Raw genomic sequence first — 18,268 nt, 5'->3', positions numbered from 1 at the left:
GCTCTGGTGTTTATTGACAATTACAATAAAAAATTAAAGCTGATATTTAAATCCTGCCTGGTTAGCGAAGACAGAAATGTTTAGGGGAAAGTCTGAATTAGTTCCACTTTGTAACAGAGTAAATAGCGGATTTCAGCCTTCATCTAAAACAAAAGGTAAATCTCATACCCAGAATCCAGTGTGCCTCAAAAAATTATTTCCTTGGAAGTATAAATTGGGATGCCGATGAAGTTTCAGAACAAAACGGGTATTTTTATACTTTGTTCATTTCATATTTATCACTAGCTTGTTTGCTAATTTTCATTTGCAAGAGGCAATTCTTCCAGCTAACTGGCTGCCTCAATGGGCCACTGATTTCTTTGAAGTGACAGTCTGTAAATATGCATAAAAAAGAGATGCAATTAGCGTGTGTGTGGTTCAGTGCAGCCTGATTTCATTGGCAAGTTTACCCACAGTGTTGATAAGCTACATTATCTAGAAAATTGGCCGCTGAAAAACAGCACCTCTGATTGCCAGCAAAGGTTCCAGATAACAGGGTGCTGAAGAGAAATATAATTGAGGTTGAATATGTTAACCAAGGTGTCACATGCTCCTTAGAAGCGCTAATTTATCAGCATGTTGGAATTTTTATTAACATTTGGAATGCATTTCTACCACACTAATGAAGTGGAATTGGCAGTTCAGGTTTTAGTTATTGTCATTTCTGAGAAGTTAAATGTAATTTCTCGTTAGACACAGTTATGTAAATATATTTGTTCAGGGGCTGAAAAAATTATACATTTCGCAAAATACAAATATGTTGTTAAGGAGGAGTATGACAAATCAGTCGTAGTTAAAGTCATAAAAGCCAGCCAAATGTTCGCCCTGCATTGTGCTTTGCGGAGCATCACTCATTTTTAGGGCACCTGAAGAAAATGAACTTAGCAGAGTTTTAATAAATGGTGCAGTCGCTCATTAATGTAAAAGAGGCAAGGCAGGTAAATGCAGTGTGATTTGTCGAGGTATTGGTCCAAGGGGAATCACGCTGGACGTGCTGGGCTTGTCTGTGCCTCTCCTTTTTGGTGTGGGAAGGGTCTGGTACCCGGAAAGGCGCTGGCTTTTGTTTCCCCATTTTTTTCTCATATGGAAAGTCAGGCTGCTTCCAGTTTCTGGGCTGTATGCAGGGACACTGTGTGATGGTGTGCAGAAATCGGGAGAAGGACGACGGTTCCCAGGAGCTGCGCCAGACCCAGTTCAAGGCGCTTTTGGTTCCAATGCCATGCTTGCTTTCTATTTAAAAATAAATAAAATAAATTAGTGATTACAACAAGTGAGCTGCAAGTTAGGAAGCAGTGCTATGTATGTTTACATAGTATGTGTGTACTCAAAGAAAACCTCTAAGCCTGCCTGGCAGCAGAGAAAGGCAATAGGAAAGGAGCAGTACTCAAGTTTGCATCACGATTTTCATCAGAGGTAGAGCAGGTCTGACTTGCGCATCTCCTTTGTGCTACACTTTTCCTTCCAAGTTAATACCTCCAACACCTCTAAGTGCTGCCTTTCCTTCTGGGGACAACCCGTTCCTAACCTCCGGGTTGCATGCGCTCGTTGCAGGGGCATCGTGGACACCCCGCTCATCCGCTCCAAGGACCTGCAGCCACTGGTGCGGCGCTGGCTGGAGGACATCCCCGCTGGGAGGCTGGCCCGGGCCACCGACCTGCAGGCGGCTGTCGTCTATTTGGCCTCCGAAGCCTCAGACTACATGACGGGCCATAACCTGGTCATCGAGGGTGGCCAGAGCCTATGGTGAGGGGCATCCTCCAACCTCATGGGTCACTTTGGACAGTGGGTGTTAGGGTTTAGCTTAGGCTCAGTTTTGGCTTGTCTGGCAAAGTGGCCACACACAAACACTTGGGTGTCACAAGAAAAGAAACCAACCAACCAACAAAACAAACCCTTAATCCTTCATTTTCAATATTTTCATGTTTTCACTATGCATTCAGATTTCTATTAAATCAGTATATAATGATATAAAGGCACATTTACTACAGTGGGATTTGATAGTCTAACAGGGTATTTTTAAAGCAAGCCATATTAGCTGCTTTGTGTAGTATATTGTTCTTTGGTATTTTGTATTCGAGTGGTTCCAGTGACATCTGCAAGTGGTGAAAAACAGTTGGATGTAGCATTAAAAAAAATAAATTAGTCCATTGCATTTGAACCTGAATGTTGCCATTTCATATTTACTGGTGTTCTTAGTTTTTGACAGTGTTTTTATACAAACACCCACATAAATGCCCCTGAAAGAAAAGTACTGCGCTTAATAGAGAATCATCATCGGTAATTATGACGGCTTTAATCCAAAGCCCATTGAGGTAAGTGAGGACTGCTCATGCAATTTAAGTTAAATGGATGTGTAAGTGTTGGTACAACTGGGGCTTTGTTTTCCTTGATAGGCAGATGTAAGCAAAGGTCATCACCCAAATTTTTTTCCTCCCTCCTGTAAAATTCTGAAGATAACTCCCGAGTGTACACCCAGGCCAGCTCAAATGGTACCAGTACAGGTCTGCTGGCTGAAGAGCTTGTTTCAGCAACAGCACTGGGTTCATGGCTTATAGGCAGTAAAACGTGGCACAATAACACCAGCGTTTTGATAATACTCCGAATTTACACAGGCTCCCATCCTGAGGGCCTTTAAATGTAACCTAGGGAGAATTTACGGGAAAGAATTCACTTGCAAATCCTCATGTCATTTGTTTTTCATTTGGCAGCTCTTTGTTACCATAACATAAATAATTGTGGATGAATGTCATTACTTTGATTAAGTGCTACAAGCCCATACATTGGCTGGCCATTATTGTGGTGAATTGCTATAATGGCTTCAGACTTGACATTCACCGCCACATCGCAGGGTACGCATCTCGCTGACGTACTATCATCGTTATCGCGGATAAAGTGCAAGAAGATGCTTGTCTTCATTAAATTTTCTATTAGACCATTGATAATTAATACATATCTCATGTTTCATCTCGGTCGTTTTTTCTGGGGAGCGTTGCTGTTAAGCGACTCAGGACTAGAGCTTTTTGGCTTGGAAATCCCTGCCTTGTGTGCATGATCTAATTTATTGACAATGCTCTGCAAACTCGCAGGCTTAAGCAGAGCTCAATTTTGGATAAATCTTCAAGAAAAACAATTAAGGATTTAAACGTTTTATTATTTTTCTGGGCTCACAAAGCCTTTTCTCTCTTAGCTCCCACACTTGCATCATTTTGTGTCATGCTCTGGAGGGCTCAGCGGAGTTCTCACATCCTCCTGGCTGGCTTTTCACCCAAAGGTTAATGTGCAAACATCGGTGAACTCATCAGGAGCTCTTCCAAGGGATCCTAGAGGGACTTGTATACTATCGCTTGCACTGCTGGAGAACAGTTTGTTGCAGCTCCTACCTAAAGTGTAAAATAACAAACTTCAGCTAATTCAAAACACAAACGGCAGCTGGCACTGGAGCTGTAAGCAATATTCTCACTTGCTCAAGTAGAAAGACCAAGGCTGCTGAGCCTGAGCTCCCTTTCCCAGTTTAGAACTGGTTGCAGGTTAGCACTGAACAGTGCTGCCAGGGCATTGCGGGAAGCTGAAGTTCATTGCCCTGCTGCTGGGTGCTTTTTGGGAAGAAGATTTTCAGCCAGTTAAGGATATGTGCTGTGACTTTTGCAAACTTCAAATTAACTTTAAAAACAAAACCCAGACAGGAAAAAAAAATCCCAGACTTTAAAAAAAAATAAAAAAATCCAAATGATCTCTTAACTAAGCAGCCTCTGGTGTTTGGACTGGAGATCGTCTAGCTCTGATCTGTTTGCCCCCAGGCTCTGCCTTTGAAGGGCTGAGGGGCAGAGCGGCGAGGAGTGAGTTTACCCGCACAGACTGATGTGGGGCTTGGACCCCTTTTGGAGGCACTGCCCATGCAGACCCCGGCTTTGCTCGGAGAGGCTGGTGGAAGAGGCCATTCTTGTTGGTACTCGCCTCTTGGTACAGCAGGGCCTCAAGACGAAGCGGCCCCAGCGAGTGCCAGGTCCCCAGGGTGATGGGTGAGCACTCTCCTGGCACTTTCGGTTTGTGTGGCATCCTCACTTTGGCCAGAAAAACGGATCCTGGAGGAAAGCAGCTGGCAGGAGGGAATTGCCTCACCTTGCGCATGTGTGAGTTGGCCTGTGTCCTCCTAAGGATGGACCGTCACCTCTCTGTCTCCTGTACCCAAGGCTTCATCCGTTCAGGGGCTTCAGCACCGGCATTGTGACTTTTTATAGTATACCCTGTAATTTCCAGGAGGAAAAGGCTGATTTCCACTTCTCCCTGATAGGACCAAACTTTGCGTTTGGATTGGGATCCGTGCCTTGCTTGGTGGCTGCTCCCCAGGCACGACTGCTGCTTAACAGGGATAGCACTTGTCCTTGCTGGGTGCAGGATTGCACCTGCCTTGTGCCACGGTCATGGGGTGTCTTCTGGCAGCACAGCCCAAGAGCAATTGGAAGCAGGCGATTAAACCTTACCAGGGGGAAAGAAAAGCTGGCAAGAGAAGCCTTTTCCTGCCGCAGCACTGAAGACCTGGAGAAAAGAAGGGGAAAAAAATAAGATAAAAGGGACGTTTCTGGGGAACGCGGGTGAATGGCAGCAACTGCAATTGGGGAGGTTGCTGGGGGCTGCTCAGCCCCGGCGGTGCGGAGCAGTGCGGTGCGGAGCGGCGAGAAGTGGCGTGCGGCGGCGCCGTTCCCGGCGGCTCCTCTAGGAGGAAACCTCAACCTGTGTTGTGTCTGAGGGAGCTGGGCTTCCCAGCTTCGCTCGGCAACTTTTACATCGCAGCTAAGTTAGTACTTTTGATATTTCTAAGTTGGTTTTTTTTTTAAACATTTATGTAGAACACCACATAATTGCAGAAAAGATAATAGTCACATACCCTAGGGCTTGGTGTACACTTATGTTAAAAGTACAGCTTTTATTGGCAACTAAAGTAATAACCTTTCCATGTCAAATTGCTTTAAATTAAACTTAAAAAAAAAAATGCTGGCTGATACCCACACTTAGTAATTGTCAAACATTAGCATAATGTGGAATACTAACGCTGCCTAAATCTTTGGTTTAAAAATAATTATTTACTTAGGTAAATTCTCTATTCAGAAGCATAATATTAGATTTTTTTTTTTAAACACAGTCTCCTCAATGTATATATCAAACTGCAGACTTAAGCTTGACATGGAAGTGGGACTGAATGTTATTGAGAGGAAAAAGGGGGATTTTATACCTTTAGCTCATCCATCCATCATGAGTCACCCTGCAAGAGAGGTAAGGCATGGGTGTTGCAGGTGACATCTGGTGACCCAGGACCAGTGACCGGGAACACCCACTGATGGCAACCCACACTGCAGCCCCGAAACGGACATGTAAGGCTTCTGATGCTGCAGGACATCTGGGAGACGTGTGTCTCAGCTATGTGGGTATGCACAGCCGAGGGCAGCAGGTCAGGGAAAGTGTTTCATACAGGTGCATTTTATTTCTCTGTTTCAGCACATAAGGTGGTACAGGCTGTCCAAATTTCTGGTGCAGAGCAGGGAGGGGAAACTGCGCGCTGTGAAATATGGCTCGCAGGGGCTGTCTGTTGCATATGGAGACCGGACCTACCAGGTGCCATGAGGACACAAGTCCTTCTGGTTTTCGGCTTTTTGGGAGGCCTGAGCAATGATGTGCCCTGCTGAAGACTTCATCACTCTGCCAGGGCTTCACTGCAAAGCCACCATGGCACCATGTATCCACCAGTTCTTCCTTGGAAACACCTCCATGTTTTGCTGGAAGTTCAGCAAAACCTATTTTGGAACATTTTCTTCAATAAATCATCGGTTCCCTTGGGGCAAAAGATTTTGTGGCAGTTTCCTGTTTACCTTTGGCTAGCAAGGTAGAAAGGGATCACCTTTCCCATGACTTTGGTGAGGAAGAAGCTTTGGGAGCCTCTTGCTGCCTTTCTGGCCAGCTGATGGTGGAGCAGAAGGGAGCGGTAGCACCTGGGAACGCGAGGTTTATGATCTTCAAGAGAAAGTGAAACAGTTGTTGGGAGGGGAAATGCAAAGAGCTGAGGACTGAAAATTGGGTATTTTTCCCAGCTTTGCCTAATACCATATGTGTTTTACACTGTGAATATAAATCTGATTATATATTAATTTCCACACTGTTTTAATTCTTTAAAGCAGGGAAGGAAAATACATGCTCTTCCTTGGAGAACTCCAGTGCAGCATATGCTTTCTCAGCAGAACAGGTTGAAATTCTTCAAAAGTCTCAAATCACAGGGAGTGTTTGCGGCTAGATTCTCACCTACCTGTGTCTTTTCTCCGTGGGTAGCTCTTCCCTCTTTCTCTAGAGCTCTCCCTTCCCCACCTGCCCTATCTGACCTCTTTCTCCTGCTCTGCTGCCCGTGCTGCTTCTGTCACCCCATTGCACCAAGGGTGGAGAGGGACCAAGCAGAGTACATTGACATTAGACACGGGTTACCCAGAAATACCTTTCAACACCAAGGCCTGGATTTAACCTTCATTTACACGAACCCCAAATGACTCCATCACAATCCATGAGGCTTCTGATACCAGGACTTCATCAGCGGTATCAAAGATAGGAAGGCTCTTGTTCATGGGTGAGTACAACTAACTCCCATCTCAATTCCTTCCCCTTTGAATACATCAGCATGTTCTTAAATGCAGGGGTGACCTGAAAATGTGTCCAGGGTTAAGGGAAGATCCCAGTCCCACTTTTGTTAAAGTCCTTTCCCAAACCTGGGCTCGATGGGGACTAATTCAAGCCCTGCTCGTTTGGGCATGGGGACAATATGCCCCTTCGAGAAGATGTCCTTTGGGACACAACCTCACACTGCATCTGCAAACGCTTTCTGCCATGCTCTATTTGCTCCCCCAGCATAGCATGCTGTGTACAGATGCAGTTTGTGTCTTTAGGAAGCCTCATTAATTCACAAGATACATATTTTTTTGCTTGACAGTTTGTAACAGCTTCTTGAATGTGTAAACTAGCATTTTCAGATTTGTATTCAAATACCAACAAATAGATTTGTGTTTTCATAGGCTACTTCCTATGTCCAGGCAGACTACTGACTCTACCTCGCCTGTACAGTTGTTGCATAAATTATATGTTAACACATGAGAGAAGCTTTTCAGTTGAAACTGTTCAGAAGGATTAAGGGCTTTAATTGCAGTCCTGATTAAAACAAGGTTTTTTGGTAAATAGCAAGATGGCAAATACTATGCTATGCCATTACAAACCTCTCTTGATGACAGCGTGGTTTGTTTCTGTTGCTTCTCCTGTTGTCATATCACTCATCCAATTCTGATGTTCAAATCCCACCTAAGAAATGGTAGCAATGCTTACCTGGGACTGAGGTGGTAGGAGTGTTGATTTACTTCCCATACGCTGCATAGTGCCTATGCTGTAAAGATGACTTGGTTGTGGGACTGAGTTCACTACCATATATTGCTTTTTGCAGATCTCAGGTAGATGTACTCACCATCTTGCATGAAACCACGTTAAAGCTGTTCAGCAGGGTTTCTCAGGGCAGTAGAATAGATCAGTTTTCTCCCTGTTTGCAGGGGACTGTTGCCTCTGGTGGCAGAAATGTTGGTTATATTTAGAGCTCCCAAGCAGCACCACGCAGAACACAACCCTCAATGAACTTCAGCGTCTTTCTGCCCAAGCATTTCACATGCTCCTTAATCTTCTACATGAAGTTTTTTCTTTCTTTCTAATTTTAAACAGATCTTTCACTGCACAAATGTTGGAAAGACTCTTCTGGGTGGTAGAAATGGCTTCAGTGGGTCGCAAATGCTGGGAAGTTGTCCTGCCTTCTTCTCCACCCCAATACTTTCTGGAGTAAGTCTGGCGTCCTGAGCGAAGCAGCAAATCTTCTCTCTTCTGAAGCTCCTCATAAATGTGCTTGCAGTTAATATGAGTCCTTTTATATTCTCTCCTTTCAAATTCTTTGGATTAAAACAAATACCGTCTGGTTCTTTTAGCTCTTTTGATTATATATTCAGAACTATTGTGTATCCTGGAAAATGAGTTCTTTTCAGTTTTCACTTTTCTTGACAACAAGCTGAAAAATTTCCCCAAATGAAAATTTCCTGCAAAAGTCTTGGTTTGTTCCAAGACCCATTTTTTAAATAAGTAACGTTTTGATGAAAAAATGCCAACCTGTTCTACTTAACAACTGTTCGTAGAACTGACGAGAGAAAAACAAGGAATTGGAGAAAAAAATTACCGAGTCTTTTATGTAGAGTTAATCTTTGAATATTCCTGTTGTTTCAGTAACAGACAAGATGTTGGTACAAGTAGATGAATATTTAAACATTAAGGCTGACACTGACTTATCTTCTCGATAACATATTGATTGCATTCTTTCTGTAGAGATTATTATGGACTTCCCATAGAGTCAGTGAGCATCTTAATGAAGTCACAGGCTGGATGTTTATGTAGGTATTTCCTTAGAGGGTGGTTATACAGACAATCTATGCACTGAATAAGCCCCCATGAATTCACCTCAAGTGTAAAACCGGTCCACGTTTCTGCCTTTTTATCAAGTGTGATTAGGTAGAAAGGTTGGTGTAGTAATGCCATTTTAGCTTAATATTTGTTATTCACGGCATTTAAAATGACAAATAGCTTTTCTCTTTACCAACGCATCTGCAAGCTGATTTAGGCTGTCCTTTCTATGGAACTGGATGTTTTTCAGGCATTAGAATTATGCCTGAGAAATGAGAACCTCTACAGCCCTTCACATGGACATCTGTAAACCTGTGCCCAGGCTTTTGGGGTGTCTCTGAAAGGTGCTGTGCTCACAAGGATGTCCCAGCGCACCCAAGGGACCGCAGGCAGGGGCTGGCTGCTGCCCCCGACACTGGGTGAGGGGATGACGACTGCCACTGCTACGAAATTTAACAACCATAGAAATATGCCGCTCAGATTAATACAGGATCTGTGTTACGTTAGTGGCACCAAATGAATTTTGCAGCGGATGGGGATGTATGGAAAGAGAGGCTTTAAAATGAAAAACATATTTAGTGCAGTAGAATATGCGCTAGTGTCTTTCAAGAGAACTTTTTTTAAACAAATGAGCAGTACTAGGAAGGAAAAACATAAGTACATAATAAATTATGACTCAGAGCAAAACTCTCATCGACTTTAAGAGGAAGGCAGGATTTAATTTTCACTGTAATTATGAAGAAATGCCTCTCACTGACAAGAAGATGAGAGGCGGAGAGCACTGATCTGTGGGACAGTGAGCAGTTGTTAATTCCATTAATATTTAAACTGGACAGTAGGTTTGGAGTTATTCTTATAAATAGCTGCTTTTTGCAGGTCTCGCAAAGTCATCCTAAAAATCTTCAAAGAATCATTTGTCAGCCTCGCCCTTTCTCAGCCTACAGCTGCCTCTGCACACCTGGATGAAGAAGGAGGTAGTACAGGCAAGAGAACTCCTTGCATAAGGTGTTCAGGACAGCAGCAGTTTTGGGTTTTTGCATGGAAAGCACCCACTCTAGGTCAGAGGTGTTGGCTCTTGGTGGGGTGGGCATCTCCTCTCCCCATCAGTGCAATGGGGATCAAGCAGGTGGGTTTTCCGCAGCCGGGTTGTGTGGACTTCCTCGGTGTGCAGAAATGTCCCCTTGCTGATACCCTGTGCCCAACACCATCACAAAGTGATGCTGGAAACCACCCATTCCCAGGGCATCTGTGTGCTTCTCTGAGCGTCAGCCTTGGGCACCAGGAGACTTAATGTCATGGGATTGCTCTAAATATGGTTGGCCAAATGGTCCTGCTCGGCCTGGTGCCACACAGACTTTTTTAGGTTTCAATCCATGCAGGTTTGCCCCTCATTTGAGCTCCAGCCTTGAATGAACCCTCGATTTGGAGTCAAACTGGAGATGTTTGGTACAATTTTTGATAATACAAGGACCTGAAATTTGGACGGTGCCAGAATAAGTGCATGTATTGATCCAGGGTTGTTTTAAATTAAACTGGGTTCGCTTAAAATATTCATGAGCTGGAAAGGGTCAGTTAAAAGCTTCAAGCTGTGAGATTTATAACAGGCTTATCAAAGCAGATGCGTTTTGCATCATTTCTAACTTTTGACTGGTGAGAAGTTTAGATTTTTTTATAAATACATATACATTTTCTCTAGCAAATGTGTGTGTATATTTATATATATATAATCTTTTTTCAAATACATCCCCATATGCACCCTCACTCTCGGAACATTTTGCTTTTACTCTCCCTGCGTTTCAGTAACTTGCCTCAGCTGTGCACCGTGTTGCCTTCCAAATGCAATGCATCATAAATTCGTGATGGTTTGCCAAGCAAAAGAGGGCATTGCACTTCTTTATGAAGAGGATAATTCTGCAGACTGGACCTCATCTACATCCCAGTGGAATTTTCTGATGCTTCCATATCACTCCCATACAAAACTTTCAGGGAGTTATAGATCAGACATCAAAAAGAGTAATTAAAGCCTAAATTACTCTTCTTCAATATCTGTCTATCCTTTTCATTAGGGAGCAGAGACGTACCTTTCCTCTCCTATAAAAGTCAGATCCAAGCAGTCAGTTTAACAACCAGCCATCAGTGCTTCTGCTTCTCAGATTTCCAAACCCTCTTGGTTGAAGGATATTGCTGATACTGTTGTGTGTACATCATCCTGTATACATAGCTGGGTATTTAAAAGTATTTGCACACAAAAAATTAAGTGCAAGATGCAGTTATCAGGTGAACAATTTGGTTTTGTGCTTGGAGCCTGGATGCCAGCAGTGGATGTGGGCACGTAAACTGTGGTGGTACCCAGTTACTGAGCGTAGTCATGGGGAACTGGGAAATTCTGAAATGCCTAAAGTAAGCCTGGTCTCTTTTAGGGATGTAATTTTTTATTCAAGCATATTTTGAAAGTTCATGGAGTGAAATAAACCTAGAGGCCTATATATAGCACTGAGGATCAAGCCCAGTTTGATACTGGAGGCCATGGCACCACTGCAGTTGGCATCACTGTTTGTAGCAGCTTTGCTGTATGACTGTGTGTGCTCCACACACGTCCTGCTCCTCCACAGTTTGCTCTCCTCTGCTCATATCACCCCAGGGCACCACCCAAAAACCTAATGAAAACAGTAAGCATGAAAACACCTCACAATTCTCCTGGCAAACACATCTTCTTGGTTTTTTGGTTGGGTTTTGGGTTTTTTGTTTTGTTTTGTTTTGTTTTTTGAGTGCTGGCAAATCCTCACTTCAATGACTGTAAGCAGACACCAAGATGCTTCATCTGATTTGGATTCTGAAGAAGTTCCTGGGATGCCTGGAGAGAGGAGAAACCTGACCATAGCCAAGAGGTGGACCTTGTTCCTAGGACTGCTTCAGTGCCTTATGGAAGAAAAGCCATGCTGGGAAAGCAGTGCAGGTTTGGTAGACCTGACGTCGGCTGGGTAAAGATCTCACAGACCTCTAAAAACCACTTTTAATTTCGGCAATGGGGCTGAGAAAACCCAGTGCAATGCATCACTGCAGTATTATCTGCATTGGGCTCAGAAGGAGGAAGCACATGATGCTCTATGGAGACCCTGGGTTTCCATGCTTCGGGAGCCAAGTGAGCCTTTAACCCTTGCAGATGAGAGCTCCTGCAGGGTATAGATGAGAAGTTTTCATTAGTCTGTGGCCTCTGCTTTAATGACCTCTGCTTTAATGTCCTCAGGAGCACAGAAGCTCCTGGAGCTCTTGCTGGGTTGATGGGTCTTCACAAAGACCTGGCTCTTTGCTGCTATTCAAGCCTTGGAGGGGTAATTATGCTGCAACCGACTCACAAGCAAGAGAAAGCTTGTAGGCTTTCAGCTGTCTTTAATTTTACATTAGACAAAAAGCGATAAAGAACTTGTTTTCTGTAATCTATGGATTTAACTTTGAATAGCAGGTGGTAAATGTTCCAACAAATATGTATATATATATCAAATCTGTGAGTGCCCAAATATTTACATCTTCAGCCAAACAAAGGCTGGAGACTCACGTTGCCTGAGGGGAAGATTGTTTTAGAGAAACAGGTTGAAAGGAAATCAAGAATGGGAATTACAAATTTTCTTTCAGAGATGAGTAGTTGTGGAAGGGAGGAATCGCGTTCCTGATAGATCGCTGGCTTAGAGAGAGAGAAGCTGGCTTGCAAAAAGGGGTGTCCTCTTGCCTTTTGAGCCATGGTCTTGTTTCTTGGAGTTCTGTGCACATTTGAAGTGAAGTCTGTACAAGGATCACGCCAACAGTAGTTGGAGTTTGTACCAGCTTTCCCAGCACGGGCTGTCAATCTGGTTATATGGCAAGGGTGTATGATCTGTAGCTGCTATATGGATCTGTGCTACATGGCAACACTAGTAAGTCTATCAGTTCTCCATTGCTAGGGCAGGAATCAACAGGGACATCAGTGGGTTTATGGCGGTCCATCAGCTCCAAAAGTCTGGGAACCCCGATGTTTGTAATCTAAACCCCAACAACAGAGAGATAGGAGCATTTTGCTTTCCACACTGGTCTGCCACTTCAAAATCTAGGAATGGCTAAAAGTCATGATAGGTTGTGTTTACCAGATGGCTGCTAGGGAGAGCTAGAACTTCCTTGGATAGTGAAATCTGTACAAATGCCCAGTCCTTTCTTGAGCCTTGCATGGTTGTAGGCTTCAAAGACCTTCTATTGCACTTCAGCAAATTGGGAAAATATGAGTAACTATCAGTTTTTAAACTTCCCATCTTTTAATGTTCCTCTTACGTTTTGATTCAGGGAGACCAGAAGGTCCTGGTCATCTTTTTATGCCTTTTTCTTTAAGGTAAACGATCCCAAGTAATTTCCAGTTCTTCACACAAGGGTTTTTCCATAGCTTCGATTATCCTATCACTCACCTGTGAACTATTTCTGAATAATACTGGTGTACCAGCCCATAACACAGAGGTTCCACACACTGGAACTATAATTCACTAAGTTTTGTGGTTTCTTCTCCCAAGGACTGCGTACCAATTTCAAATGCAGAACTTCAGTGGGATTTCCCACTGGAAAACTTCCTGGTTTTTTCAGATAGCATTGCATGTCTCTGTTGCTGGATTTTTCCTAGCAGAGGGCAAAAATCTGTGTGTGTCTGTGCATTAGTGGGAAGTCTTAATCTTCAGGAAGGTTTTCTAGAGTGTCAAGAAAAATACATCAGTATAAGAGACACAAGGGATGGAGATTGCCTTTGGTCTTTCTTTCCTTGTGGGCAATTTACAACGAGCTGGAAGCAATCTTGCACTGCACTGCCAAAGCAATGCCAAAACCAAGGCAAGTGCAGGATAAATGCCAGTACAAACAGGTATATTTTGCTGTGCTTTTGATGTGTTCAGTGACAGATGCTGAAGTGTGGGGTTTTGCATAGGTATGTGTCGCCTGTCATGAGCTGCAGAGAGATCCAGGCCTTCTTTAAGGAATTAGGGAAATGCAGGCAGGTGCAGTACTCTAAGGCAGAAGGAGGATAACAGTGAAGAAGGTCGTCTTTCCTCCCATCAGGATTGGTGCAGCCTTTCCTGTACCTCAACACACGCTCAAACTCTCTTATCCAAACTTCCATCATCTTTTATCTATTTCGCTGCTGCATCTTTTAGTCTCGGACATAAGCTGCTGATTTTTCTATTCAAGACTCTTCTTGGTCTATTTTGATATATGTGCACATCAGCGAAATTTCCCCATCCTCTCTCCAGTAGAAAGAGATGGGAGTTTTTTTATCTGACTTAGTATAACAGCCTAGAGGCCTCCTTGTACCTTGGTTGAATGCTCCATAACCATTTCTTCCTGCAGCTCCTTCACTTGCTTCCATGCTTGCAAAAGTAGTTATAACTGGAGTTAGGTGTAACCCAGCCATTTCCAAACAGGAATCAGTCTCACAACACTGACAGTACTGGTACCTGGTGCTTTCTGACCAGTATGGCTGAGGTAATAAGGGATGTATTAGTGATCCAGATGTAAAAGTAGGAGTTTGCATCATCTAAAAATAAACCTAAGACATCATTTACTGGCCATGCCACACAGGCAGCCTTTTGAATAACCTGGTAGAAGAGAAAGAGTCGATCGGAAAATGAAATTATTAATTGTTGTACATACCTGAAGTATAGCAGGTAGAAAAAAACTGTGAGGTTAAATGGACATTTAAATCTTTTAAAATTAGATTCCACTGTATCTGTAACTTCATGAAAGGAAAGATAAAAACATTCTGGAATTCAGCTTTTCAGTTTGCTATATTTTACCATATGATTGAGTTTAAATGTATTGGTGTATTGGATATGTTTTTCCATTTAAATAGCTCTTGTAAATGAACTATTTATTTACATGAAAGAAAAGGATTCCCAGTGCAGCCCACGATACTTCTCCCTCCAAGCCTGCCTTGAAAGAAGGTTGCCATTTCATATTTGGCTCTAGCTTTCAATGTTCTCAAAATTTAAAAAAACCCACCTATTCTTAAAACTAAATAAAACATATATATCAGTATTTCTGGCTGAATGAATGAGCACTTCCCCTGAATAGACCTATTTGAATGGCTACTCAGTGTCTTGTTAGAAAAGTCTATTAAAAAGTTGAAACAGCCTCCTGAATGAAGGTGAGGGACAGAAACAAAATATAAAATGTGTCATGGGAAAAAAAGAGTCCCTTATCGAAGAAGATCTTGGTAAAACTTTAAATGGAAAAGTGACACTCATCAAGCGATTTCTATATCATCTGCACTGAATAATTTACTTTTGGGTGAGATTCACTAACATCATTGCAGAGGAAGTGTAATTGAAAATTATGAAAGCTCTATCTTTATTGTGTATTACAGCACATGCCTTTGATATGGCGTTATGTCTGCCACAGCGAGAAGTGTTTTTCAGAAAAAGTAAAATCTCTGGGACAGATTCTGGGTGGTGTAAATCAGTGTTACTCCACTGAGAGCATCCTACGTGATCAAGCTTCTGCCTGTACACCCAGAGTCCCATCTCTCTCTAGCTACCCAAATTACTGATCAGTACTAGGGAACATTTACATGGGCAGAGCTAAGGGAGAGCTCTTCTACTTTGTTTATTATGGACAGCTTCGATGTGATTTTAAAATTTTGGGGACTTCTACTCAAAGTCGATATATATTTTTTCCAAGTGAAATTTAGGTAAGTCTTGTTAATGAACACTGTACAGGTCTCTGTGACATTATGTGCATCCTTGATATAAGGAGCCTGTTATTTGAGGTCTTGACCATGCACTGGCTTTGATAGCACAGACCCTTCAGCTTCAAAAAGTGCTTCAGAAGTAGAAGTCTGAGTAGGAGCCGGTCTGAACACAGAGATGGTGTCTAAATCAATGAAGATTTGCTGGCTAAGGACTTGCTAAGTGTCTTTTACAGTGTACATGGCAAGTCCAATGTACTTTTTTAATTCCTCCAAGTATATGAATGGCTAAAGCCTCGTCCCCAGGTGATTTATAGAAATCTGCTCCTTGCCAAGGGCTGGCACATAGGGGCAGTGCTGTTTTAAGGCACTTAAATAATGTTTGAGCAAAGCGGTTTTAGCCTGGCCGTGTGTGCTGGGACAAGCTCTGGCTGGGCCCAGTGCCCCAGGAGAGCGGCCACCAAACTCAGCCATTCCCCAGATGACTTTTGCTGGTGGAGAAAGTCTGCCCAAAGTAGAACACCATGAGTGACATTAGCATTCGGAGAGCATCTGTTCAGCCATCTCCAGTTAGCGTGTGACTGTCAAACTGAGACACACGTCTATTCCCAATCCAACTCCTTAACCCCTGCTTTGCCTAACCCGCTGCCACGTCTCCCAGGGCCGTTTCTCAAGGGAGAAACGCTGATCGGTAGGCACATGAATTAATTATGAAGGCCTGACTACCTTATTAGTAAGCATCTTGCTTGCCAGTGCAAAGAAAGTGTGCATGAACCCCCTATGGACAGGTCTTTGATGTACCATATATTTGCCTTTCTTGGCCATATGCCCCATCCTGTTCAGGGACGTGGTTTTACTCTACTGGAAGGAGAAGTGGAAATGTTGGCAGCCTCGATAGCTGGGAGGCATTAACCATCATGAGTGAAAATGTGTGAGTGTGAGGTAAGGAGCTGGACTTGGCGAGGGGCAGATTTCTTCCTGATCTCTTCAGCTGAGCCTTGGCTAAAGAAAGGTCACCAACCACTCTTGTAACCCGTGTGAAACAGTGTCTGTAATGCTATTCTGCAGAACAGCACACCAACATTTCCACGATTCCACAAAGTAATGACACAAAGCATTTTTTATGTGTGCTTCCACATCTCCTCAGTGCAACTTCCATTTCCGTCACTGACACAAAGCCTAACTTGACCTCCCAAAGTGTGTGTGTGTAGATGAGTAGAATTTGAATGTTACTCAAAACTTTCATAGTACTTCAGAGCTCTTTGTGCAGCAATTGCCTTTAAGGAAGAAAGGACAGTATTTTTGTTTCTTTTAAAGAGAGATTGATGAAGAACCTGTCTTCTTGTCTCTGTGTTGGAGATATCTCCAGAGCCTTCATCATTAAACTATCAGCATTTACCAAGAGATACCTGCAGTAACCACAGATTTTGCTATGCTACGCAACAGGTAGTGCTGATTCCCCCAAGGAGCTCAGTGCAGGAACATGACGAGCGATATTAATCCAGAGAGGCTTTTTAATATCCTTGCAGTGGCAGTCACAGCCAGTCCTGTCACCCTAGTTTGCATCGTCACATCACCAGCTTCAGCCCTAAGTCAACAAGGGTGAACTTGTGGTAAGAAAGTACTTGTGGTTCTTGGATTGAAACCCCCAAGGCTGCAGATTTGAGTATCCAAAGGCCTCCTTGTGTGACCTTGGTTAAATCTCCCTGCTCACGTGGCCATCTGCACCCTACCCAAATATCTGGAGAGATTCTGGCTCACTTGTGCACTGGTCTTCTTTTGAGCTCTCATGGTGCAGCTGTAACATGGATGTGAGTACTTACAAGGATGCATCACATGCTTTACTTCTCTTTTAAAGGCAAAAGATTTGGAACTTTCTATGAGTTCTTTTCTTTATTAGTACAGAATGGTTTTTAACCAAGTTTGCTACTTAAAACTTTGCAAGCAATTAAGTGGGTTTGCTCAACAATGACAAATTATTATTTTCCAAGACTTGTGAAAAATGCCAGCGTGACTGCACTCCAGTCCCCGAACTGTTAAAAAATCCCATTCTCATAGGTGTTTAAAGTGTAATGCATTTTCAGATACCATTTATAAATGTCCAGTGGATAGAATTTTATTATTTTTTTTTAATTTCCTTCATCTGATCTAGGTCTTTGATAAATACTACAGACAAACTGAGTGCTGTAGGATCAATCTTGACAGTTCTTCAATAAAAGGCTGTGTGGTTCTTCGTCAGTGTCTTCCTTTCAGTGACAGCTGCTTTGTTCTTTTTCAGTCAGATTTTCTAGTTAACACATCAAAAGTGTATCTGTGTACACGCAGTACTGAGAAAACAGTTCAAAGAGGCAGGAGATTCACTTTTAACTCTTCACTGCATCTCCCTGCACTTGTCACAGAAGATAGCTTATACCACAAGCTTCAGAACAAGGTGAGCAGTTCACCAAGGAGCACTGTGAAGTACAGCACATGTGGATTAGCCTTAAAGCCCAAATTGGTCAGTCAATCCACTTACCATCCCAAATTAGCTTTCTTTCGAGCCAAGCCATTAAGTGATAAGAAGTTTTCAGGTTTAGGCAGCAAAAGCCTCACATCGGACACAGATAAAGCCATATATTTGATCAAGCACTGAAGTTTTGTCTGATGGTTATTGCTGCGGTGTCAATACCTTAAAACTAATTAAACTGAGTTCAGTGTTCAGTTTAAACTTGTTTCTTTGGAGGGTTGACATCAGCTTCTAAACCAAGGTAAATAGTAAGGACAAGCAACCGCTTTGCATATCACTTGTCTGTTGTGGCTGAAGACTTGTTTCTGACTGCATTTTTAATTGCTCCTGCTTCACCCGTCAGCTCAGCAACGTAGCACACAACTTCCAATGCTTTCTGCTGCTTTACAGCTATTAAGCATTGCTCAGGTAAGGAGCCAGAGTAAGGTGCTAACTCAGGAGAGCATATTCCAAGTGTCGCATCCTAGTCTGAGCAGGGTTTCAAACCTGTGCTAGTCTAGTAATGCTAAGTCTTATGGGGAGGTCTGGTTTTGAGTGCCTGTCCTCATGAGCTGTCTCCTGAATAAGACCAG

General features: G+C 43.0%; 1 protein-coding gene across 1 annotated transcript in view; it reads left to right on the top strand.

The window, feature by feature from the left end:
- Positions 1–1,786, top strand: part of LOC104544299 — a 39,357-nt gene extending 37,571 nt beyond the window's left edge. The window contains exon 13 of the mRNA XM_010189131.1: positions 1,591–1,786. Within this exon, the coding sequence (XP_010187433.1) occupies positions 1,591–1,786 (196 nt within the window). The remainder of the gene's footprint in view (positions 1–1,590) is intronic.
- Positions 1,787–18,268: the final 16,482 nt, after the last annotated feature.

The sequence above is a fragment of the Mesitornis unicolor genome, unplaced genomic scaffold, assembly GCF_000695765.1.
Source record: "Mesitornis unicolor isolate BGI_N332 unplaced genomic scaffold, ASM69576v1 scaffold6457, whole genome shotgun sequence".
Classification (NCBI taxonomy): Eukaryota; Metazoa; Chordata; class Aves; order Mesitornithiformes; family Mesitornithidae; genus Mesitornis; species Mesitornis unicolor.
This window is presented reverse-complemented; position numbering and strand designations above follow the sequence as displayed.